The following is a 26,702-nucleotide window of genomic DNA, read 5'->3' as shown; positions in this document are numbered from 1 at the left end:
GGCTTAAAGGAAAAAGTGCATATATGAATAGAAAGCTTAATTCAAACTCAGTGACCAGGAGCAGAGATGCTGGCTATCATTTTCTTCATGATTTGGGGTCAGTCTGTTAGAAATCATTAGGGTTATTAGCTATTAATAGCTATCTTCACTCAGTCCAATCTGTATGCTGATCACTCCCAATTTATATCTCTGTTCCTAACCTCACCCTCTCCTAAGCTTCAGACTTGTATGTCTGATGGATTCTGTTTTCTACACTTAAATATATGACACCTACTTTAAACATAACATGTCTAAACAGAATTTTGATCTCTGCCACCTGCCGCTACTTGCTTCTCCAGTCTGTTCCCACCATTCTTTCCTATTTAAGTTAATGGCACCACCCTCTCTACTTTTTTGGTGCTTTCTTCTAGCTGTCAACCCCCATCCATGTTATCAGCCCACCTGACAGCATTATTCCCAGAATGTGTCCTGAGTCTGACCACATGTCACCATATTCTCTACCAGCACCATAGTTCAAGACAGTAGCCTCTTTTGCTTGGACAGATATATAAGGAATGGTCTCCTATTTCTCGCTGTTTCTGTTTTGTTTCCTACAATCCATTATTCACATTTTGAAGACTTATATTTTAACAACCTAGATTATTTTATCCTTACCATCTTATTGAAATGGGAAAAGATTCCAGAATTTTTGAAAATCCTTTTATGATCTGGACTTTTTGAGTACTTTCTTTCTATGTCTAAACCATGGCCAACGTTCATTTCTATCTTAAGGCCTTTACTTTAACTTTTCCTTTCGTTTGATATATTTTTTATCCAGATCAGCATAATGTTGACTCCTTGCAATTTTTAGGTCTCAATTTAGATAACAGCTTTTTAGAGACGTTCATCCTGACATCTTTCCCTCTTTCCTTTCTTAATAGCTGATGACTACCTGAAATCTGCACCCGCTTTTCCTCTTTCTTTCATGAATTCCTCCTTCTCACTCCCAAAATAATTTATGCTCCATGAGGGCAGTGGTTTTATTCATCTTGTTTATTGCCATATTCCCAGTACTTAGAGTAGAACCTGATACTTAGAAGGTTTATTGTATTATGTGGAAAGAATGATGAATATATATATATATAGTAAGTTTCCTACATTCAGGGAAATAATGGATTGTTTCATCCTGCACAAACTTTACATACATGCTTATTTTATAATTAACTATGCAAGTATTTTGTCTCCTTTATGTGTTTTCTCAGTTGTAATTGTATGCCCTTAAGGATTGGAGGTGTGTCTTCATTGCTTTTAGCTCTCATAGAATGCTAATACCATTTTATTACTTAGTGTTGATTGAATTGAAAAATTGAATCTAACATCTTTATTTCCTCTGAAGTTATAGTGATTATATGTGTGTGTTTGTGTGTGTGTATATATATGTGTGTGTGTGTGTGTGTATGTATATAAATAGTTTATATACATTAAACAGGAATATATAAAATATGCCTTCCCCATTTATCTCTTGTAGTTCATAATTGGACCCTTGATGACACACTTCAGTGGTTGATAGAATTTGTTGAATTACCCCAGTATGAGAAGAATTTTAGAGATAATAATGTCAAAGGAACAACACTTCCCAGGTGAGTCTTTATTATCCAAATGTATTTCTTCCACTCATGGAGAATTATATGCTACATGTTACTTTTCATTGCCAAATGTACAAGTTACTTCTGTGACTAAGAGCTCAAAGGAAATATTATAAATATATCTATTCTTTAATTTTTTAAGATATGAGTTTTTGCAAGTTTTAATCATTTTTTCATGTCTAAACAATAACAACCTTTAAAAAATTTATACCCAAGAAAAGTAATTTTGAGAATGAGAATGTGGGCCAGCTATACCTTTTTCAGATAACATCAAAGGGCCAACCTGGTAAATATAAAAAACTTACTCATTTGACACAGATTCATCTTTATAAAAAGATTTTTTGAGTAGATTAATTTACAGATTCTTCTGAACTGGCATTCTTTTAATCACACCAATAACCACTAAGTTGGCCATAAGTTAAACCTTAAAAAATAAAGTTTAATAAACAAAATGTAGATGATAGCAACCATTTTTAAATATGTATTACATAGAGGTACTCTATATTATCTCATTTAAGCTTCATGGTTAAAATGAAGTATGTATTCTTAATTCCCATTTTATAGATCAAAAAGACCAAGTCAGACAGACGTTAAGCATTTTGCCCAAGGTAGTGTTTGAATACAGGTGATCTGATACCAGAGTGTAGGATGCTGATTTATCCTTTGTATATCTAGAATTATTGTTACTAGTTTTCTGAATTACATTTTTTAAATCTCTGTTAGTTGTTAATAATCTTGAAAGGTTTAAATGTTAAAATTTGATATAGTTCTACCAAAATTTGACCTTACAAGATTGCTTATGTTTTATTTCTCCCTGGGTTGTTTTTGATACCAAAGACTCTAATCTCCTTTTACTATCTAATCATTATATATGATGAAATAGGTATATTGTATTTCTCATCAGTTTGCTTACATACCTTATTTAAAAGTGGCTTCTGTTGATTTGAAGTTTGTATTTTGGATCAAGTCGAAAGTTTTCATATTTTCCTTAAATGTATTCTGAATACCAACATCAGTATTTCTGATTTTACTGTGCACATGGCTGTAGTGATGAAATCAGGGAGCAAGAGTCAGTTCAGCAAGTGTGTATTGGGTATCTTTTGTGTTCATGGTGCAGCTAGATGCTGGAAGGAAGATAAAATTAAATAAGATGCAGTTCTTGCTTTTAAACAAGACAAGTTACTAAGTTAAAACAAAAAATAATAGAGCCTTAAAATGGGACTAGGGTTTTGCGAGTTGTATATGTTATCCTGGTTATGAGGAACCCATTATATTTTTCTTATGCTGTCTTTCAGGGAGTTTCTTTTTTTTATTGTTGTTCAATTACAGTTGTCCCCACTTTCCTCCCATTCCTCTGTCCTGCCCTACCCACCCCCACCTCCCACATTCAATCCTTGTCCCTCATTGTGTTTGTCCATGGGTGCTTTATACAAGTTCCTTGACCCTTCCCCTTCTTTCCCCCATTACCCTCCCCTCTAGTCACTGTCAATTCTTTATTTCCATGTCTCTGGTTCTGTTTTGCTCGATTGTTTGTTTTGTTGATTAGGTTCCACTTACAGGTGAGATCTTACGGTATTAGTCTTTCACTGCCTGGCCTATTGTACTTAGCATAATGCTCTCCAGTTCCATCCATGCCTCCGTGAGGGGTAGGACTTGCTTCTTTCTTTCTTCTGTGTAGTGTTTTTTTGTGTAAATGTACCACAGTTTTTTGATCTACTCAGTTACTGATAGGCAAATGTTATAGCCACTTTTTCCTTTTGATTAAATAGAGAGTATTGGAGCTACATCAAATTCTGGTAGAATTGTTGAGATAATACACAGTTATCAGGATCAATAAAGATCAATTTTTAAAGTAGTGAACATGTTTTTACGGAAGAAAGGTTAATATATGTAGAAGCTTTCAGGTCAGCCCATTGGAGTCTCCTTGAGTGCAGGAGAAGGGGAAACTGGAATACCCTTCATCCAACCCCTCATATATGGAAATACAATTAGACACGTCAGTTTAAAGGGGTAATATTAACACAAACAACCATGTAAGTTATGTAGGATAGTTCTAGATATAAGAGCTATTTATAAGACTGTATAAGAAAGTGTATTACACATTCCAGATGTACACATGCCTAAAACAATTCATTATTTCCTTTCTGTGACATTAAAATATTGTTGCTTCTGAAATAGGTAGCCAAAATTATGTTAGTTTTATGTTAGTTATAATGGTTATCTTAAGCCCTGTAGTATATTTTCTATACTGTAATTCTTACACCAGAGCTTATACTAAGGCTTTCTGCACCTGATAACATGCCTGCTCATTCCTTTCAGACTTCTGTCAACTTCCCTGACATCCTCACCCGCTCAGTTGAAATCACTTCCACCTCTGGGCTCATATTGAACTTGGCATAAAATTCTGTTATATAGTTTTATTATTATTACATCTCATTGTCTTTCTTAAAATTAGTCTATTGATAGTATTGCTATGAATTCATTCATGATCCATCCATGCATTCATCTATCTATTATACAAACATTTGTCAAGAATCTACTTTGCCAAGCACCATGCTAGATTTGGGGATACAGAGTTAAGATAGTTTTTGCCTTCAAGGACTTTGACAAGTATTATATTAAAGGAGTAACAGGGGCATACACGTAAGGTACCTGTGGAGAATATGAGGGCATGTTGTAAAGGGAAAGTTAGAGCTCTTTACTCAGTAAGTTTTATAGAAGCCTCAGAGGAGTTCCTGTAACTTCTGCATAATCGGAGGTTCTGATACCTTCCTAAATAAAATGTGGTGGTTCAGGCACAGTCATTGGAATCATCCATATTTGGGCCTGAATCTCTGCCTTACCTCTTACTAATTATGTAACCTTGGGCAAGTTATTCAGCCTCTCACTACCTTGACACAGGTCCCAGCACATAGCGCATGCTTGTTTTTATTGTCACTGTTATTAACACTCTTATTATTATTGTTATTAGACTTTGTGTTATGAAATCTTTATTGGCATCATACTTGGTTGTTAAGAAATCTTAGTTGACTACTGGGCTACTTGGATTTGGAGTCCAAATTGAAGTGATTTTATTTCCTTATTTTGCCTGTGTTTTGGCCCCCTACATACTTTTTTCATTGCTAATAAAATGGTTCAGTACTTCTTATTACATAAATCCTTCAAATTACTTTCCCAACTACTGCCGACTTCTTCCCACTTATGACTTCAGTGGATTTGTTTAATTTTTAAACAGTTTAAATATTAGACTGTTAAAGTATAGAATTCTAAGATAATTTTAAAGAAAGGCAGTAATCTAAATTGAGAACTATTTTTAAAAGTCTGCTATTGACATTAAGTAAATTACTTATAATTTTCTTGTACTTTGTGAAATGACACTAAGATGCCAGGTAATTAATAATTATAAGATATTTTTAATTTAATAAATTAAAAGATCATATTAAGTTATAACACAAAATAACCTTAGAAAACAAAAATATCAGTCTAGCTGAACTAAATTATTAACATGCAGGAGTGTTTATACAACTAAGTTTGTACTGAAAATGTTTTGGATACATGTAATAAAATATTAAATCACATTTGAGTGAGGTCTTACAGTAATTATTAACATGTAAAGTATTGAATATATTGCTCAAATATTTAAATTTATACACTAGAAATATTTTCATTTAATGTGTGTTTTTTAAATGAACAGGATAGCAGTACATGAACCTTCATTTATGATCTCTCAGTTGAAAATTGGCGACCGGAGTCACAGACAAAAACTTCAGCTCAAGGCACTGGATGTGGTTTTGTTTGGACCTCTGACACGTTAGTATTTGCTCTCACAGAATATGATGCAAAAGAATAATCAGATTATCTATTTGTTATCTAAAGAAGGAAAAAGTAAGGAAGGTAGTAGAGCACTAAGAAGAATCATCTGTTAAGTGTAAAAGAAATTTAATACTGTTTTTAAACAAGATTTATAGGGTGAGAATTTTGGTCATTGAAATATAGCATGAAATTTTCAAAGCTGGTTACTGATGTAAAAAGTTGTAAAAACTATGTTGGTTGATAAATTAGAATTAAATTTCCATATTTAAAACTTTGTTTCTTTATGCCAGTTTTAATGTTAATATTATAGCTGGATGTTTACTGAAGAAGATTGTACCTTTAAAAAATGGTGCAATCTAACCATCTTGAAGGCAAGAAGTAATGGAACTTAACTTGATTTCATTAACCACCAAGAAAATATCTTTTTCAATATAGATCACAAACAAAGACCCACTTTGAAATTTACAAAGTAGCACTGTCTTGGCAGAAGCACGAGGCGGAGAGTTGTTCCTATGTTGTTTTAAGAGGAACAGTTAAATTGCTCTGTCATTTTCATAAAGAAAATAAAACTGTATTTCTTTAATTTGACAGGAATACTTTTCTAAGAAGGAAAATTTCATATGCTTATTTCATTTAATTTCAAATTTCAGAAAGCTTTGGGGAAAATCATTTGAAGAGTACACATTTTAGCGAAATTATTTCATTTTTCAGTAGCCAAAAAAGAATAACAAAATTAATACAAGAAAAATGACTTCCATAAATTACAAATTAGGAAACTAATGTTTATTTTACCTTCATTCTTGGAGTTAGGAGACATGCAGGTTTCTGTGATACTATCTAGGGGGTAGCTTTGCTAAAAAAGGGCTTACTGGGGTGGTTGGATGGATTCCACGACTTCACTGGTGGTTCTTTTTTGGCTCAGGCTGAAAGAGCAGCTGGTGAAACAGCTGGAGCTTCCCTTTGTGAGGGTTGGTGGATATGCACTGTTGGTGGAAATTACAAACCCTAGGAAATAGAACACTACTGAAATGCCGAGCATTCCCCGGAGATGATACCCTCTTTAACCCTTCCCTTGCATAAGTTTTCTACTGAATCTCTTGGGGGTGTCTTCTGTGTGATTCTAATTTTTTCATGTGAATGGTTGGTGAAAACAGGAATTACCATATTTTTCGGACTATAAGACGTACCTCCCCCCCAAATTTGGGAGGAAAATGGGGGGTGTGTCTTACAGTTCGAGTGTAGCTTACCTGGCTCGCTATAGAATTTCTGCTTTAAAGGATGTTATTAAATATTTTACCACATTTTTTGCTTCAAAATTTTTTTCCCCTATTTTCCTCCTCTGAAACCTAGGTGCATCTTATGGTCCAAAAAATATGGTATATAATATGGAATTTGTCTCTCTATACATCTTGGTCAGGAATATTTACATTTTATTAACTCAGGGAGAGCATTATATCACTATTACTTTAAAAGGATCCAAATGAGTCTCAGAGAATGTTGAAGATAAATGTTTTAATAAACACCTTTTTAATGTGTTTGTCTTAAAATTATTATTTGAATGAGCCCTATAGTTGGAACACCCATGTTAGATTTATAAAAAACTAGCATTGTTAAATGAGCAGAGATATATTTTAAAGGCATTCTCACCAAAATCTTTGCTAGTTTGTGGTACATATTGTAGTTTGGGACTTGCCCACCTATTACTGTTTTCTGGTGATTATATTTCAGCCTGAAGAGGCCTCATATTTGAACTAGAGCCTGAGCTGAACCTCTCAGTCTGAAGCAGAAGTAGAAATAAATACTTTAAGACTTTCCTTGTGTAGTGCACCTCTTTCACTGTAGGTTAGGGCATGTGCTCTGGAGACATGCAACCCTGAGGGTCTGTGGCATAGAGCATGCTATGTACACACTATAGAAACATACACGGACCCTGGAGTTGTAAGCATAGGAACTTGACCTTTCTGTAGGGTTCTTCATCTCATCAGACATGCAAAATGTCTTCCTGCTGGAGCTCTGGGCAGTTAGGCAGTTTTTCAGGTATCTCTTTGGAGCAAATAATACATTTTATTAGTTAAACCATTGTGTCTTCCTCCAGAGAGCTCCCTGAAAATGAGTATGTATTGACAATCCTAAGAAAGTTCCTAATAAACTAGGAAATTATTTGACTAGTTGTTTCTGTGTTTAGTATCACTGAAGATGGTAGGTAGGCCCTGGCTCCTCACTCCTTACTCCTTACTTAGAAACAATGCAGGGGGATACTGTTTTGCCTGGCTTGGTAGAGAAGATGATCCTCTTCTTTCCCTCTGGTAACCTAGGTGTCTGTGGCAAACAGCCTTCTAAAACAGTATTGTTATGGTCATTTAACCTATGGTTTGCTAACTGTGGCATCATTCACATTTTAGGTTGGATAATTCCTAGGTAATTTTTTGTACAATGGGTGTGAGTAGGGAAACGATTGTCTTGTGCATTGTGGGATGTTTAACAACATCCCTGGCCTCTACCTGCTGGACACCAGTAACAGCTCTTCCCAACCTCTTTCATTCTCCTCCCTGTTGTGACAAAAAAAATTATCAAATGTTTGCTGGGGAAGATGTCACCTTTGGTTGAGAGTCACTGATTAATTTTAATTAATTACATGGCTATATGCTTGAGGAAGATAGTTCTTGGTGAGTGATTAGGATTCTAGTTTGTTTACCAAACATCACAGCTGCCTAACTTGACTAAAGGAAAGGAGTTGAAATGATAATGACGACATTCTTTATGACTCCTTCACCCAGAGGACCATTCCCAGTACATGGTGGGAAGTGCTGTTGCTTTTTCAGGGGTCTGCAGGACTTCTGTTACTACCTCCTGTCCCTGACGGTGCATGCTACGTCCATCCATGTTGGTTTATCTTTGTTCTCCTGTAGTCTGGTGTATCAAACAGTTGTAATAAGCACATGGATTATTTGAAGGAAGGATTTTAAAAAGCTAGAGGTTTTATATGGGAGGGACATTTTTGTGTTTTATTTTTAGATGCCTCCTAATTTTTAAAGAAGTGTCTCTGTATATTGAGATTCTGTTGCACTCAAAGATTAATTTAACCATCTTTAATTCTCTTAATAGGCCCTCCTCATAACTGGATGAAAGATTTTATCCTCACAGTTTCTATAGTAATTGGTGTTGGGGGTTGCTGGTTTGCTTACACGCAGAATAAAACATCAAAAGAACATGTTACAAAAATGATGAAAGACTTAGAGAGTCTCCAAACTGCAGAGCAAAGTCTAATGGACTTACAGGAGAGGTGAGTAAGTAAAACAAACTGTAAGTCTTGTGAAGATGTGTTATGGGCGTGTGCATACACACTTATATTTAGGTTGGTACATACATCAGAAATGTATGTACACTTCATTTCACACATTTATAAAAGTACCATTGTATTGTTACAATAACAGATTATTATGAAGGTAATGCACTAGGGAATAAATGGGTAGAGACCAGTGGAAATGAATCTCATATAAGAGGAGTTATATGTGGAATTAAATTATATTTTTGACATGATATAAATAATTCTGTATTTCTTAAAAGTCTCTTTGCTAAAGAGTATTTCCCTGCTACCCCTGTGTTTTGAATTCAAGATAACCAAGATAGGTGTATAGTAGGCTACAGGATGTTTTTACTGTCCAAACTTAAGGTTAATAGAAAATTCTGCAAATTTTGATTGAAACGTGTCCTTTTGCTTGATACACATTTATATTTCAATCAAAATGAAATTTTGGCAACTTTTGTGAGGAATTTATATTTTTATTGTTCTGTAAGGCTTGAAAAGGCTCAGGAAGAAAACAGAAATGTTGCTGTAGAAAAGCAAAATCTAGAGCGCATAATGATGGATGAAATCAATTACGCGAAGGAGGAGGCTTGCCGGCTGAAAGAGCTAAGGGAGGGAGCTGAAAGTGAATTGAGCAGACGTCAATATGCAGAGCAGGAACTGGAACAGGTATTTATGTTTTACAAAAAGTATTTGTTAGGGTATTTGTACTGCCATTCTGAGTGTTTTGGTTTTGTTCAGTGTCGTACATTTAATTCCATTGTGTACTCATCTTTCGTTAGTCAAAGAATCATTTGTTCAGATTGTTTACATTGTTCAAAGTCGTCATAGCAAAATCACAAAGTAGTAACTGAAAGGTAAAGTTCCCATCACGTCTGTCATCCATGAAACCTTATTCCATGCCATGTTAATTATCTTTAGTAAATTTAAGGCATTTATTTAATTTATTTTAACACCTGTAATATGTTTCAGTTCTCAATCGTAACCTGGTAAAATATATCTCATGTTAAACTTCTCTGCAAAGGTGAAGACTCTCTATTGAGCATCCATTTGAGCCCTGATCAATGGTTTTAGAATATAATCTGCTAAAAACTCTGAGATTGTCTAAAGGATATTCTTTCCAATATCTGCTTCCATTACAAATTTACTAAAGATGGGATATAGGCATTTAGGCATTGCACAGTCCTTTGGGTGGTGATGCTGAAAGAAGTTGATTATAGGCAAATGTATCAGTTTTTTATTTCTGCTATAAAAAAATCACCGTAAGCTTAGTGGCTTTAAAACAACACATATTTATTATCTCCCAGTTCTCGAAGTCAGAGTCTAAAACAGGTCCGGAGGATTGCATTCCTTCTGCAGGCCCCAGGAGAGAATCTGTTTCCTTGCTTTTTCCACCTTCTAGGGGCCTCCTACATTTCTTCATGCACCCTGCTCAAAAACTTCTGCAGAGAGAACATAGTAAAGAACAGGGAGTTAAAAAAAAAAATAAGAAAGAAAGAAAAAAGGCCTAGCCAAAATTATACTGTGTCCAAGAATTAGATATTTTGCCCTTTACTCCTGTGAGAACTGCTTGCCTGTTCCCACTGAGACTTCTATCTTTGGTTTGTTCTCACTACTAAATTAAAAGCTTGTTAGCTGTTTTTCTGATAGTGCAAATCAGAAAGCAGTAGTAGGAATTCTCTTCAGAGATAGAAACTGAGAGTGGTATCTTATAGGTGACTGCCTCACATTGAGGGAGAAGACACAGTATAAAAGGATACCCAAGAATCACTAACATTCTCATCTCAATTTTTTTGCTTAGGGTCCTTGCATTCCGTAGACCCTAAATTACCATGGCATGTCCCAGTACAGACATACTAATCCTAATGAGATCCTGAGTCGGTAAGAGATGGTTTAAAGGAGAGAAATGGGTATTTAAAAAGAACTCTGTCCAACATGATTATAGTAACAAAGAAAGACAATTTTATGAGTATTTATTTGTGTTACTACACACATTGCAAGTGGTTTGCTCCTAAATTTTAATCTTCACGATGCATAGAAATTATCCTCATTTACAGATATGTAAAGAAGTTAAGTAACTTGCCGTAGGTCACGCAACTATTAAGTGACAAAGGTAAGTTTAACTGGGAGATTAATTTACGTGTAACATCACATGATCCACAGTTCCACTAGTTTGAAGCATTACTATATTCTGTCTGGTGAATAATCAACTTCTCAAAATTAGAATGCAGGAAAATCTCGTGGATATGTTATATAGGGTTATTTTCACTAAACCAGAACTTTTGGGTGAATAATACTACCACTTTATATTTTGTGTAAATTCTTTTCGTATAAAATGATTTTGTTCTTAAAGTCTGATGAAGCCTAAAGTCAGGGCAAGTCGTACCCCCGTCGTAAACACACGGAGCAGTAAGCCTCAGAAAGTGAAGAACTTGCTGACGGTCTCAGAGGTAGTAAATAATAAAGTTCAATCTAGAAGCCAGGCTTTCAGATGTTTAGGCTATTTCTGTGATACCATGTTTTTACTTACTGATGTTTTACACAAAAATTATATAAATGATATATTTTAAAATAATGTTCATATTTGTAAAAACTATTAATTACTCAATTTTCACTACATCCATTCCCCAATAAATAACAGTGCAATTCAAACTAAGGGTTGGAATTAGGTCAAATAATAAATTTAGGAAAAATAACAGAAAATAGTTAAAATGGTTGCTATTATTAGAAGGTCAGGATTTTAAAATTTTTGAGAAATTATTTGACAGTCAAAACACTGTAAAGCCTCAGTTTATGCTAGAAGTATATCAATTTTGTTTTAAATGTGTTTATTCAGTTCTTTTAGAAGTAATAAATTTGTAGATACAACATTAAGGAATGTCTTAATGATTAAAGAGAAAAACTTGAGTGAAATTTGTTTAGATTCTCTGTATACTTCCTTGGCAATGAAAATTATATAGAGATCTTAGCTTTAAAATCTTGTAAGAAGAAGGGCCTGCAGCCCTGCACTGTGTGGTATTATGTAGACCTGCATGTCACAGGACCTAAGCTCAAATTCTCTCTTTCTGGGAGATTAGCAGGGATGCCACATAGCTTAGCCAAACTTCTTATTAAATACAGTATTATCCCAAGCACATTGCACAATGAACTGTGTCAGGCAAATGTTGCTTAGGATTTGTTTTCAGTAAGTAATCTATCTTATCTTTGCTTTTAATATCTGTTTTTTGAATTGTTTACTTAGTGTCGTCCATTGTGAACCTTTAAAAAAATGTTGGACTTTTAAAAAATACTTTCCTACATATTATTTTTCTTACAGGATCTGACAGCCCTTCTATTTCTGTGTCAAAAGTTTGTGTATAGTACTCTTCTTAGTTTAATCAGGCACACAACAAAAACTTACTTAGATGAGTTGGGTTTTCAGATCAAACGCTCTTCTACATGTTAGTTTAGGAGCAGAGTTTTAGGCACCTTACTTAACTGGAGGAAGATTAATTTGCAGTTATGTGTTCCAGAAGGAAGCAGGATCCTCCGTCGCTCACTCATCATTCTGTCCGAAGGTCCGAGCGTGTGTATGTACATAATTCCATAGATCCCATCATGTATCTTTACCTATCTTTAGCTTGAACTCTTCGTAGTTTAAGTGAATTATTTCTAGAATGGGTTGTCTCTTCCTGCTTTGTCCTTCTCACAGTGATGCTTTCCTTAGGAGTGATTTCCTATTTTCCTCAGCAGTTAGCACCACCTCACACTCTAAGCACCGACTCCCCTCCAGGGCATTGCAAGAACGACACTGAAGGCTCTGCATAGTCTCTCCCGGAAAAGTCAAACAGACTCTCACTCAGAATCTTCCCAAAATTGGCACTTTATTTTCTGGTATATTAGAAGCAGTGAATTAAATAAAAGTGAGTGGCAAAAGTGAGTTTGTAGTTAAGGAGCTACAATAGGGCTTTCTGGGAACATTAGAAAGGGTACTGGACCAGATAGTCACCTTATTTTGGATACTTAATCATATCCTACTTTATAAACAAATAATGCATTATGAGAGGAGTATTGTCAGTTTTAGTTTTTATATGCCCTGGATTTTTTCTCTCTTAGTGAGTTTGATTATAATAAAATATAAAAACTAAATATTGCAGCTTGAGATACATGTAAGTCCCCTCTCTCCTCTGGCTTTACAACTTTGCTTAGTGACTTTTAGATGCACTTAAAACTTCAGCTTTAGTTTTAATGTCAGAAATATATTGTTTTAGACTTTGTGATTTAAAAAATGTTTACAAAGAGCGTAATGAAAATGGGTTTTACTCTTAATTTGGGTACTAAAATATCTTAAATTCTTTAAAAAATTTTAATTTAAATATCTTAAAAAAAAGAAATTTCTCTCTCTTCTTCCTCCCCTTCCTGTCTCTCTCCCTCCTGCCCAGGTTCGAATGGCTTTAAAAAAGGCTGAAAAAGAATTTGAATTCAGAAGCAGCTGGTCTGTTCCAGATGCACTTCAAAAATGGCTTCAGTTAACACATGAAGTAGAAGTACAGTACTACAATATTAAAAGACAAAATGCTGAAATGCAATTAGCTATTGCTAAGGATGAGGTACTCTTTCAAAACTTATTAAATTTCTAGAAGGATTAACTAGTTGGAATACAAGGATATGAATAAATTTTTGTTATTGCAGTTTCTTTTCTTGAGCTGGAACTTATTGCATAAATTGATTCTCATGGTCATAGGTTGTACAGTGAAGTTATTTAGAGAGGTGTATACCTTTCAGAATGACGTCACTTAAAAATCATCCCTGTTATCATTGTAATAAATATTTTATACAGAGCTTTTCTCCTCTAGGTTGCTGCTTCATATCTGATACAGGTTAGTAGTTTAGAAATTAATGTCCAACTTTATTAAATTGTGTGAAATAAGATTAAGTCTTAATCTGATTTGTAGCAAAAAAAAAAAAAAAAGCTTAGTTCACTCACTGACACCTCTATGGCAGTAAGATATAATGTTATTTGGTTAGTTTTAATAGAAAATTCTGGCCTTTCTGAACCACAGAAACAAGAGAAAAATTTTCTAGAGCAAAGTTTTGAATCATATTGTTTGGGTTGGGAAAGCATGTTTTTTTCTTTTATCTATTTTCTTTTTGTTTTAGGAAAACAGGGCTATATATTGGATAATAATTTTTTACCGATTTTTTGATTATTAATGTATTCAAAACAAAATAAACTTCATTAGCATGTGTGTTTTTTCTGAAAATAACCCTTATTTTTCTCTCCTTTGGTTTCTAGGCAGAGAAAATTAAGAAGAAGAGAAGCACAGTCTTTGGAACTCTGCATGTTGCACATAGCTCCTCCTTAGATGAGGTAGACCACAAAATTCTGGAGGCAAAGTAAGACTGTTATTTTAGCTATTTGTTTATTTTCACTGTGTTGAAATAGGTCATTTGTAGACAACTTGTATTTTAATTTGTCATTTGATCATGTATGTATAATCACATAATTTATACCAATTCTGAGAGTGCGTAATTTCTTCTTGAAATTAACTAATTGCCATGGTCTGTTCATGTAGTTGCCTTTTTTCAGTGCCATATTAAAGACTGTTTCAAATAATTCCTTGACTTTTTCAGGAAAGCTCTTTCTGAGTTGACAACTTGTTTACGAGAACGACTTTTTCGCTGGCAACAGATTGAGAAGATCTGTGGCTTTCAAATAGCCCATAACTCGGGACTGCCCAGCCTGACCTCTTCCCTTTACTCTGATCACAGCTGGGTGGTGATGCCCAGAGTCTCCATTCCACCCTATCCAATTGCTGGAGGAGTTGATGACTTGGATGAAGATACACCCCCAATAGTGTCACAGTTTCCTGGTGAGTAATGAGTTCAAAAAAGAGAGTTGGTACAGTTTTTAAAGTAACTTTATATCATGCCATTTGTGAAGCATTTACTTTGAAGTCTATGATAAAAATTGTGTTCATTCTTTATTTTCTCTTTGTCAATTTGTATTTACTATTTGATAATACTATATGAGGGCTGTGTGTGTGTGAAATACATCATACATACTGAATCATTTGTATGAATGAAGTGCTGAGCTTTGAGGGGGAATATTCTTTCAAATAGCAGCTTAATCTACAGTAGGAAGTAAAAATTAGGGGAAGATCTTGGAAATCTGAGTTCCAATCCTAGCTCTGCCACTAACCAACTGTGTTGTGTGACTTTGAGCCAGTCTGTGATTTGTGTTAAATTGAGTTGATTTTCACAATAGGAAAGTTTTTTAGTATTTTGTTTTGCTTTTCCGATTCTGTCCTTTTATTGAAAGAATATTAACTCATAAGCACTGAACACTTTGCCTTTGTACAAAGTTAAACTGTGTTTATGTTTAGAAAACCTTACATATCTTTTTGTTGTTAGAAAGTGGAGCTCCTCCCAAAGGTGGTTTTAACATGTACAATTCCTTTGTTGTGCTCTAGTCTTTGAAATTTTTTACATGGTAAAGAGTACATTTTGGTAGGAAAGCAAAATTTAAATATTTTAAATTTTATTAATTTTAGAATTTATTAATAAATATTGGACTTTTTGCAAAGTTAGAGATTTTGAATTTGAAGTGGTGCATTTCGTGTATTAGGAATCATTTGAAAAATTCTTTAGCTTTATTATTAGCCTGCCTGATGTGTTTCCCAATATTTCTGACTTTTTTGAAACAGTGTAGAACAGGAGTCCAAAGAATGGAGAGTAGAAGTTAATCATTGATTGATTGAAGATTTACATGGAGATTTTAGCCTTTGAGACAAATCATGATATATGAGCATTCGCCAGTTTGAGTTTTTCTATTCAATTGTTACAACTTTTCTGAAGCTATGATTTAGAAAGAGGTTCTAGTTTTTAAAACAATCTTATGAAAGAAAGCTCTAAATTTTCAAATAAATAGTCAGTGACTTTGTGCTTATGTTTATTTCTGTGGTTTAATGACAGGCAGATAATGCGGGCAGATTGGGGAGGCCCTAAACTCTTGCAAGAGAAAGGAAGAGAGGACAGATAGTAAATGCAATGAATACTGAGAGTGTGTGACCTCGCTCAGGTTACTGGCCCTATGCTGCAAGATAGTGATATTTATATGTAAGATAGTTTTTTATCTAGGTCTGAACCAGCTCTGCTGTTTGAATATTGTGTTTATTTGAATTGTATACCCTAAGCTTGCCAAATGCAACACGGATTCATAGGTATATAATGTTATTTGAAAACTGTAGCTTTTTAAAGTTGCAGGTCCTCCTTAGAATACATAATTATGCAATACCAGAAGTATGCATGAAAATGTATTCCCTAAACTAACCAGGTTTTTTCTTTGCCTTTTGTTTGTTAAGTACTTCTTTTGGGGGGGGGTGGAGATGTTTTATATGTGTACATTAAAACACTTAACATTAAATGTGAATAATTCTCTTAAGTTTTCGGTGATTGTGATATAGAAATTTGAACTTTTACATACTAAAAAGTTTAAGAGTTGATTTTAAATTTAATAGGTTGTTTTAGAAATGCTGTGATCAAACATATTATCTTGGGAAAATAACTCAAGCCAAAGATTATACTTTGAGAGCTCTGCCTCCACCCAGTGGCACAACAGTGATGCTCCACTCACTGAGCTGTAAAGGCAGGATTCCTGACCTGATAATTGAGAGTTCTTGGCAGTAGGATGAGGGTCTAAAGCAGGATGAAGGCTCTTCATTATATACTCTCCTGAGCAGTTTTAAATTTGTACCACGGGTATGTATATTGTATAAGTGTGAAATAAAGATGAGGAACCATACCTGTGGTATGTTAAGAGCACAATAAGATTGTAAAACTATACATGCATAGCATAATATTGTGTGTTTAATTATTTGAAGCGAAAAGACAGAAGATACAGTCAAAGGTTAGCCCTGTGTGGGTAGGGGAGCAGATGATAGTTTGTTTTCCTATTGATACTTTTACAGTACTGCTAAAAATTCACAGTAGGAATGTAGTAACAATTTATTTAAAATTTCTCATTCCAAAGCCTTTTAGATATTCCTAAAAATAATATGCTCACCTATGACAAAAATAAGTAGATTTTTTCTTTTTTTTTTAAAGGGGGTTTATTTTATTTATTGATTGATTGCTTGATTTGAGAGGGACAGAAACAGACAAACATCGATATGAGAGAGAAACATCCATTGGTTGCCTCCCATATGCACCCTGACCCAGGACTAGCCTGCATCCTTTTGGAGTACGGAAAGACGCTCCAACCGAGCCGCTTTGCCAGGGCAAAGACAGATGTTAACATTTTCCTTTGTTCATCTCTTTTTATTAAAATAAACCATTACAGCTATAGCTGAACCAGGTCACCTCCCTTTCCTACTCTGTGAAATTTGTTTATCATTCTAAAGCCTGTTGTACTTTTATTACATGCAGGTATATCCATAAGCAATAAATATAATTGTTATTTATGTAAAGTTTACATAGATATTATTACTGTTTTGCAACTCTTTTTTGCTCAAAAGTATATTTTAGAAATTCTCCATATTTATATATAGATTAATTAAATTCACAGTAATTGTTTAATATGAGTTAACCATAGGCATTTATTGTAATAATAAACCACAGTTTATCCCTTTTTCTACTAAGATAGGTTCTTTCTACTTCTTTGTCCTTATAAAATAATACCATAATGACCATCTTTATCTCCATGAGCACAGCTTTGAGAGTTTCTCTGGGTGGACATCTAGAAACGGATTTGTTGGGAGGGCACCCCTTGTTAGTCATTGCCAAGTTGCTCTCAAAGTGGTTCTGTCCACATATGAGTGCCTGCCTTCTTACATCCTTACCAGTACTTGGAGTGCTCTGACTTGTTTTGTAACTGGAATGGGTGTTACCTGATACCTTACTGTTATTAAAATTTTTATGTCCTTGATGATGACCGCGATTGAGTACCATATCATTTATTGGCATTTGCTCAGATTTCTTCCGGAGTTGCTTGTACCTGCTTTAGAATTCCCTCCAAGGTTTCTTACTGATCTGGAAGAGTCTTTAAAAATGTTTCCTGATTATTCTCTGGGTTGAAGGTATCTTCTCCTTGGCTTTGGTTTTTCTTTTACTGTGCTGTGTTTTCTTTTTTAATCATATGAGTTAAAAAAACTTAATGACAAATTTATGAATATGATTTGTACTTTTTATGTCTTTTTCAGAAGATGATAGATTATTGTTTGCTGTCTTAAAAGTTTAAGTTTTGCTTTCATCCCTTAATCTTTTAACTTACCTGGAAGTTATTTTTGTTTATATTGTGAGGCAGGACTCTAAATATACTGATGTCTAGACAAAGAGTTGTCCAGACTCATTTCTTACCACTTCTCTCCACAGATACATGAATGCTTCCAGGCTCTCTATTTTCTGTCATTGGTCTCATTCTGCTTTAGTTGCTATTTATAGCTTCATAGTAAGTATTGAGGTTTGGTGGGTCGAAAGCTTCATTTATTATTCAAATTCAGAATTGCTGCCCTTGGCCATTTTATGATCAGCTTATGAAATTCTATGAAAATTCTGTTGGGCTTTTACTGGAATTTCTTTGAAATTATTGATTTTTCAGGGGGATAAATGTTATTTACAATTTCTATTTGAGACCTACTTTTATATCTTTAAGTAAAGTTTATAATTTTCTCTGTTCTTGCATCTTTTTTTAAAGATTAATTTCTAGATACTTATGAGAGTTCTCTTATGAGAGTCTTTTGGATTTTTTTTTGTGTAGACAATAACAATGACCCCCCCTGCAGCCCCCCACTCCCCAAGCCTTACGGCTTTCCACCCTCATTGTTCCATCTGAGGCCTCCAGTACACTGCTGAACAGAAGTGGTGATTGCAGGCAATAGTTATTACCAATTTGACTTTAAAGAGAATCCTTCCAATATTTCATCATAAAGTGTGATTTTTTTTTTTTGGCTTTACAGTTTTGGTAGATTGCTTTTAAGTTAAAAAATTAATTTTAATTCCTATTTTGCTAAGAGTGATTTTTCTTTTAAATCAATTGACATTAAATTTTACCAACTTATTTTTCTGCATTATTTGAATTTGTCACTTACTTTATTTTTTCTTTTTTCTGTTCAATTTTAACCTGTTTATTTAAAGATGCACAAACGCCAAATAAAATAATATAGCAAACCAAATCCAAGTTATTATAAAAACAGTACATTGTGACAAAAATTTATAATAAATTCTTTTAAATGTCACTGAAAATTTTTGTCACAATGTACTGTTTTTATAATAACTTGGATTTGGTTTGCTATATTATTTTATTTGGGGTTTTTGCATCTTTAATCATACATTAGGTTAGCCAATAGTTTTCCTTTCCCACACTCTTTATTTTGGTACCAAGGTTATGACTAGCATCACAAACTAAGTCAAGGAATACTCCTATTTCTCCATTCCATTCTCTCCTACTCTTAAATAGAGGCTGAATAATGTAGTGGTTCAGGATGTGGGCCCTGGAACAAGATTGCTTAGATTTGAATCCTTACTCCACCATTTATATGATTGCACCCCTCTCCACCTTATAGGTTCATGTTGTCAAGTGTTGTGAGTATCCCATGAAACAGTCACTATCTTTTATTTGTATAACTTTTGGGGAGGTACTTTCTCTGAGTCTCTATAAAATATAACTCACCTTATGTAATTTAATTAAAATAATATCTGTCAAATACTTAAAATAGACCCTGGTCCATAATAATACCCAATAAATGTTTTGAATTTTTATTCTATACTCTGAAATAGTGTAAGATATGGATTATTAGTTCTTGGAGGATTTTGAAGAAATTGCCCATAAATTGACCTTGGGGTGTACGTGTTGTGTGTGTTTTGGCAGGGAGGAAGGGAACAGATTTTCAACTATTGATTTAGCTTCTTATAATGGGTGAAAGTCCAGTTTTGTTAGTTATGTGTTTCTATCCCTGGTTGGTGTGGCTCAGTGGATTGAGTATTGGCTTGCAAACCAAAGGGTCACTGTTTCGATTCCCAATCAGGACATATGCCTGGGTTGCAGGCCAGGTCCCCAGTAGGGGGTGTATAAGGCAACCACACATTGATGTTTCTTTCCCTCTCTTCCTCCCTTCCCCTCTCTCTAAAAATAAGTAAACAAAATATTTAAAAATATTATGTTTCTAAAATTTTGTTTATTTATATGAGTTTTAAAATTTGTTGACTTAAAGTTGTCCATAGTATTTTATATGATTTTAAAAATCTCACTTATATCATTAAACCTCTTCATTTGCCTTCCCTTGATTAATCTGGCATAATTTGTCTATTTTATTTCACTCTTTCATTCCTCAAAGATCTAGCTATCGGATTTTTTAATATTCTCTATTTCTGGTCTTTTATTTTCTTTATTAGAACTTTTTAATTTGGTTTAATATTTAGACAACTAGCTTATGAAGTTTTAGTTCTTTTTTACTTAACATACGATTTTATGGCTATGAATTTTCCTTTAAGAAGGAAGGCACTTTAACTATTGCCTTCTCCTGTTTTATAGTTCTTTACTGAGCTATTTCAAAGAGATTAAAAATAATATGCTTTCAGTAAGGAATGTAGCCCATCAAGGCCCAAGCTCTTATCCAGAACACTCACAATTCCTATACCTAGGCTCGTGATGTCTTTTGTGTCTCCAAATTAAAGTATCCCCAAATGCTTTGATGACTGAGACTGAGAACCACAGCAGCTCCACCGCCACTCACAGGCCTGGTCGTTCTTCCTCTTATTCTTTCTCTTTTGGCGTCTTGACAATTTTTTCTTCTTCCTTGTAAACTCAAGTGTACATTTAGAGCTATTATTATATTTTCTTCATCATATTGAAGTGTCTGAGAGTATTTAAAATGCATTGTTGAGGGTTGGGAAATGCTGGCCAGATAACCTTTGACTACCATATTGCTAGAAACAGGTCCACATATTACTTACTATTTTTGCTTGGTGGTGGCAAGGGGAATTAACTCCTACCGTTAATTATAAAACAGAATTTTATCTTGTCTGCCATAAGAAAATACAGTTTGCAAAATAAACTCATATTTAATTGCTATGCTCTTTATATAACTATTGACAGTAGAATGAAAATTATCTCAAAAATGAATTGCTATATAGTGAACTTCAATATTTTACTTACCTGCTCTTATAAATCCCAAATGGGGTGGATGCCTGCCTTCACTGGGAATTAATAACAGACTCAACGTGTTGTGGCAAGGTCAGGGTGCACTGTTTTCTAACTCTATGAGTTCTGGGGTGTCATAACTGTATGCAGCGCTGTTGAGGCCTCTTCAGACGGCAAGGAAGAAGGACCCTCAACTCCCAAGTGTATATAATTCTAATATAAGAGTTTATACATTTTTTCAGGCAAAGACATGACAACCTATATAAGAAGAAAATTTTTGGAAAAAGATTGTACAGTTGTAAGCAATTTCTTAATGTGACCTATTTCCTGATTCTCATTTTTGTTATATTTGTTATTGGATTACATTTCTCAAAAAGAATAAGTGGAACAAGAATAGAACAAGACAGGACTTTGAAGAAGTCCAGCAGTTAAGGGACAGGTAAAGGAAAAGGTGAGAATGTGGTTAGAGAAGTCAAGGAAAGGACAAAGTAACCATCAGTGTCAATGGCGATATAGACTGGTGCAGCCACTGTGGAAAACAGTATGAAATTTCTTCAAAAAATTTAAAGATGAAACTTCCGTATGACCCAGAGATTCCACTGCTGGGAATATACCCTAAGAATCTTGAAACACCAATTCAAATGAACTTATGCACCCTTATGTTGATAGCAGCGCTATTTACAATAGCTAAGTGTTGGGAACAGCCCAGGTGTCCATCAGCAGATGAGTGGATGAAAAAGCTGTGGTACATTTACACAATGGAATAGTACACAGCAGAAGGATAGAAGGAACTCCTACCGTTTGCAACAACATGGATGGAACTGGAGACTATTATTCGAATTGGAATAAGCCAGTCGGTGAAAGATGAATACCATATGACCTCACTTAAAACTGGAATCTAATGAACAAAATAATGAGAAAAATAGAACCAGAGACATGGAAACATGGAACAGACTGATAGCTATAGGAGAGGAGGAGGGAGTGGGCAATGGTGGAAGAAAGGGGAGGGACTAGTCAAAGAACGTGTATGAATGACTCATGGACATGGACAATGGAGAGGGGATTGACTGTGAGCTAGAGGGGTGTGCTGGGTGAAGGGGAGCAAAAGGGAAAAAATTGGGACACCTGTAATAGAATAAACAGTAAACAATAAAAATAATGTCAAGTGTGCTGATCAAAGAAGGATTGAGATGTTCATAGAATTAAACAAGTAAGTCATGAGAATGACTTTGTTGAGAATAGTTGCAGCGAAGTTGTAGATAAGCACTTTGTAATTTCTTTGATGAATGAGTGAAGATGAATGAGTGGAGAACGTAAATAATTCTTGTTTTAGATAATTTAAAAGATCTTTTTTAGTGGAGAAAACAGATAATTCTATTTCATGAAAGGAAGAGATATATGTCCACTAAAAAGATGTCTGAGAGTGGAGGAGGTTTTTGGTTGCTATTATATATGTATTGTTTTAGGGGTTTTTTTATCATTGATTTTTAAGTGGTTATGGGAAATAAAAAGGGAGAAGATGAAAATAAATGCAACAGAAGGGGTAGCCAACAGAGTAAGGTCCTTGTGCTTGGGGCAGAGAATGGGACAGATAAATGGAAGGAACATAGAATGTGAACTAGAAAGGTAGAAACGTGACCAGAAAATGTTTGTCTAATGTCTTGATTTATAATTTCAAAAATGGAGTAATTTTGAATGATGAGACAAGGCATAAGAGTGGGTGGTGGAGTAGAATAGAAGTAAATGTCTGGTGAGAAGAGGTGCAAACCATAATTAAGTTAAGGTGTCGGTTGTGTGTTACAAATGAGATTGCTCAAGTTGATGAAAAGTTGGATGAATTGGTAGGAGCGTGACCAGGAGGTGACTAGTTTAGTGCAGATGGAATATTCGCGCAGCAGGAGCACATTTTATACAGGAGTGTAGGAGTGAGGGTTGCAGACAGTGCAGGCTAGAGAGGAGGCCGCTGGCCTGACATTCCGATGCTGCAGTACGTGGGACACACAAGAACGAACAGCTTCAGCTTGAGAACCTTGTTCTTAGGAGAGCTGTGCTTCAGTGAAAGCAAAGAAGTGGAAGGACCATTCAGTGGAGATAATAACATTAAGGGAAGTTGGTGTGCTTGAGTCTAGACTTAGACTAGTAGCAGAACAAAGACAACCTAAGGCTTCTAGTTAGTTCTACAATGACCAGTGCTCAAGAAACAAGTTTGGGTCTCACTCTGCCTAAGGAGCTGTGACTGTGTATTTCAATGATCCTTGATTTAAAACTTCCCGAAATTAAAACCAGTTTCACTATCTCAAGAAATATCCATTGACAAATCCAACCTATTTTTTACTGATAATTTTCTTCTTTTAATGTTAAAGTTTATTTTGTAACAAAGTACAGATTTCATATAAATTGATTTTAATCTTAATGATTTGTTATCTTGGGTAAATTTTTAAGTCTTGGTTAGCAGTGTCAGATTTTGTATTAAAGCCTCATTTGTTTATATTCATTTCTGTTTAATTTTAGACCTGCTTTAATTTTTGTTATATTTTATTTTTTACTTCTTAATTTTCCTGAGGAGCAGTGAAGGTGATGGAGGATGGTAACGGTTCAGTTGCTTACTTCAGTAAAGGTAGATTAAGTAGTTATGTATTAGTAGCATCAGTTATCTTGTGCGTCTTTTAATGCGTATAAAGGAGCATTGGAGTTTATGAGCTGTTCTGTTTATTTATGTTTGGTTTTCAGGGACCATGGCTAAACCTGCTGGATCATTAGGCAGAAGCAGTAGCTTGTGTCGCTCTCGTCGCAGCATTGTGCCGGCCTCACCGCAGTCCCCGCGTGCTCAGCTCCCTGCACATACTCCTCACCCGTCACACACTCGGCATGCCCACCTCCCTCAGCTCACACAGCACTCGTTGACTTCCGATCCAGATATCCTCTCAGTGTCCAGCTGCCCTGTTCTTTATCGAAGTGATGAGGAGGAGGAGGCCATTTACTTCTCTGCTGAAAAGCAATGGTATTGGCAGTGAATGAACTATAGTATCTGTTGACTGGGTGTGTTTGAGGTGGGAGTGGGGTGGGTAGGAGTGGCGTGCAACACCCAGTTTTTAGTACTCAGTTCTGTATACCAGAGTCCTAGCATGGTATGGCTGGGCTTTCTGCCCAGGGTCTGACAAGGCTAAAATCAAGGTATTGGCTGAGCTTTGCTCTTATCTGCAGCCTTTGAGCCTCTTTAACGCTCAGGTGGCTGTGGAAGAATTCAGTTCCTTGGAGCTATATCACCAAGGTCCAGGTTCCCATGCTTGCTTTCAGCCGGGGGCTGCTCTCAGTTCTTAGAGGCTGCTCACTATTCCTTGCTACGTGTGACTTCCATCTTTAGAGTCAGTAACAGAAAATTTCCCTTCTGTCAAATCTTTCCTTTGCTTTGAATCTCTGACTTCCTCTATATCTGATCTCTAGGCTCATCTGGATAGTAATCTCTATTAAGGTAGACTGGTTCGGTGCCTTAATTACATCTGCAAAATCTCTTTTAGGTTAGTGTTTGACTAACTACCTGGGAGAACATGTCCGTGTACCAGGGCTGGGAATTTGGGGACCATGTTAGAATTCTGCTCACTACAGACATAGGTAGATAGTTTGAGATACAACTTTTAGAAGAGTCCATAGCATACAGTTGATTCAAGTCTCCAAACTTAAACTTGTCTCATGAACAGTTTTATATGTAAAATACGCTCTCGTATAAAGGCACAAGCTTAAATATATTTAAGCATAAAGAAACATTAAATATGAGTTTTTAAAATATTTGTTGTCAATTAATGATTTATTGTTATGTGCTGATACTTGCTAGTAAACAATAAGTATCAGATACCAAAGGTTTAAGAAAATGTGGGGAACTTAAAGGAGGAATTTATATTCATACTAATTTTTTTCCTATAAAACGGGTATGGTAGCAGGGTATTCTAGCCCAGCTGAAGGACCCCAGTTCTCCATGAGACTTGTTGCTATGGAGGATCTTTCTAAACCACTGTCCTCCTTTGAAACAGTGTGGTACTGACAGAAAGACTGGTGTTAGTTTCTGATTTTGCCACTTAATACCTATGTTGCCCCAAAGTCTTACTGTCCTCATATGAGAAACAAAACTGGGTGAAATGGGCTGGATCCTCTCCATGTTCCTGTAGCTCTGTGTCATGTGATTCTTTAGTCAGTGTCATCATCAAGTAATTTTTTTTACATTCATAATTCTTTCATCTTCTAGCGAAAGTAAATTTTATGATCAGCAAGTGATCATAATTATAGCATATTTCTAAAATGGTAGTCCACGTTTTGTATTCTCATTGCAATTGGAGAATTTGAGGCAGCTTTGCTTGTTCAGTACTTTATGATTAGCTATTTTATGTAACCTTTGCAATAAACTGTAGTCACCAACAAGATGGCTTTACTGGCAAAACTAATTTTGTGTGGCTTATGGAAGTTAGTAGGAAAATTCCAGAGCTCTGCTTCCCAGTAGAATTTTTTGAGTTGATGGAAGTTTTCAGGTCTCATTTCACATTCAGGTCTTCATGTCACAAGTTCATAGCTAGCTCAGAAATATGGGAAGAATTTGGAGTCAGAAAACTCTTCCTCTTCTCTGTTTCAGTCTTCTAAGTGTTGAAGCACAAGAAGCTTACAAAATAATAAAATTTATTGTTTACCGATGTTTTGTGTCCTATGCATTATGCACGTAGATGCTTATTTAAACCTCACCCGAGTTGTCTCGTTATACCTGCATTCAACTTACATGAGTTCAGCTACACATCACTGTGGGTAAGAAGGAAATAGAAAAATAACATAAATGTTACACATAGTTAAATTCAACATACCAAAGAATATATGCTCTAGAAAACATGGGAGATTTTCGGGCGCACCTTGCCTGCTCTCCAGATCTGAGTAGTTAGGCAGAAGATGCAGCACTTTAGATTATTTGTTTTGTAATTAGAATGTTAGAACTAGAAATACTGATACAGAGTAATAGAGTTCTCTTAACTTTTACAGGAAAATTAAGGCCTGGTTAAATTAAGTGATTTGCCCACTATTGTATGGCAGATTAGTGAGCAGGACAGTTTTCCTAATGTAAATCGATATTCTTTTCACACGTTATTTAGAACTTCCAGACTAGTGTTTGAAATATTTTCAACCTACTTTAGAATTTCACACAGAGCAGCCAAACCATGTAGCAAAAGAAGTTAAATTAATAAAATAGTAACTAATCAGTTTCTGGCTCTGGAAGCTAGAACAGCTTCAGGGAACAATGATATACATGAGGTCTGTCTGGAAAAAGTCTAGTCATTGTCAATTTAATGAAAATGATTTGCAATATCAATGTAACTTGGCAGCCAAGGAGAGTGGACTGGAATGCACATGTGTGAACAATGACGACTTCACTGTACTAGTCAGTGGTAGGTGCCCTTGAAGGAGCATGTATACTGTGCAGATGTCGCATTCAAAATGACTGGGCAAGTAGAGCAATGAATCTGCATCCGATGTTGCATTAAGCTTGAACGGTCCTCCCTGGAAACTATTTGAATGAATCAGAAGGCTGCAGCTATGGGCAACTGGTGATTGGCAGCTTTATCACGACAACACACCTTCTCATGTATCACATCTCATGCAGTTTTTTGGCAAAACATCAGATCACCCAGGTGACTCAGCCCAGATTTGGTGCCCTGCCACTTAGGGCTTTTCCCAAAACTAGAATCACCTTTGAAAGGGAAGAGATTTCAGACCATCGATGAGATTCAGGAAAATAGGACAGGGCAGCTGATGGTGATTGGGAGAACTGTATGAGGTCCCAAGGTGCCTGTCTACTTTAAAGGGC

General features: G+C 35.2%; 1 protein-coding gene across 1 annotated transcript in view; it reads left to right on the top strand.

Annotated features, from left to right (window-relative positions):
* STIM2 (stromal interaction molecule 2) overlaps positions 1–26,702 on the top strand; it is a 134,173-nt gene that overhangs the window by 104,804 nt on the left and 2,667 nt on the right. Inside the window, exons 4-11 of the mRNA XM_053922454.2 lie at positions 1,508–1,619; positions 5,320–5,435; positions 8,544–8,721; positions 9,237–9,414; positions 13,167–13,334; positions 14,021–14,121; positions 14,359–14,597; positions 23,594–23,864. Coding sequence (XP_053778429.1) covers positions 1,508–1,619; positions 5,320–5,435; positions 8,544–8,721; positions 9,237–9,414; positions 13,167–13,334; positions 14,021–14,121; positions 14,359–14,597; positions 23,594–23,864 — 1,363 coding nt within the window. The remainder of the gene's footprint in view (positions 1–1,507; positions 1,620–5,319; positions 5,436–8,543; positions 8,722–9,236; positions 9,415–13,166; positions 13,335–14,020; positions 14,122–14,358; positions 14,598–23,593; positions 23,865–26,702) is intronic.

This window comes from Desmodus rotundus, chromosome 4 (assembly GCF_022682495.2).
Source record: "Desmodus rotundus isolate HL8 chromosome 4, HLdesRot8A.1, whole genome shotgun sequence".
NCBI classification, from domain to species: domain Eukaryota; kingdom Metazoa; phylum Chordata; class Mammalia; order Chiroptera; family Phyllostomidae; genus Desmodus; species Desmodus rotundus.
This window is presented reverse-complemented; position numbering and strand designations above follow the sequence as displayed.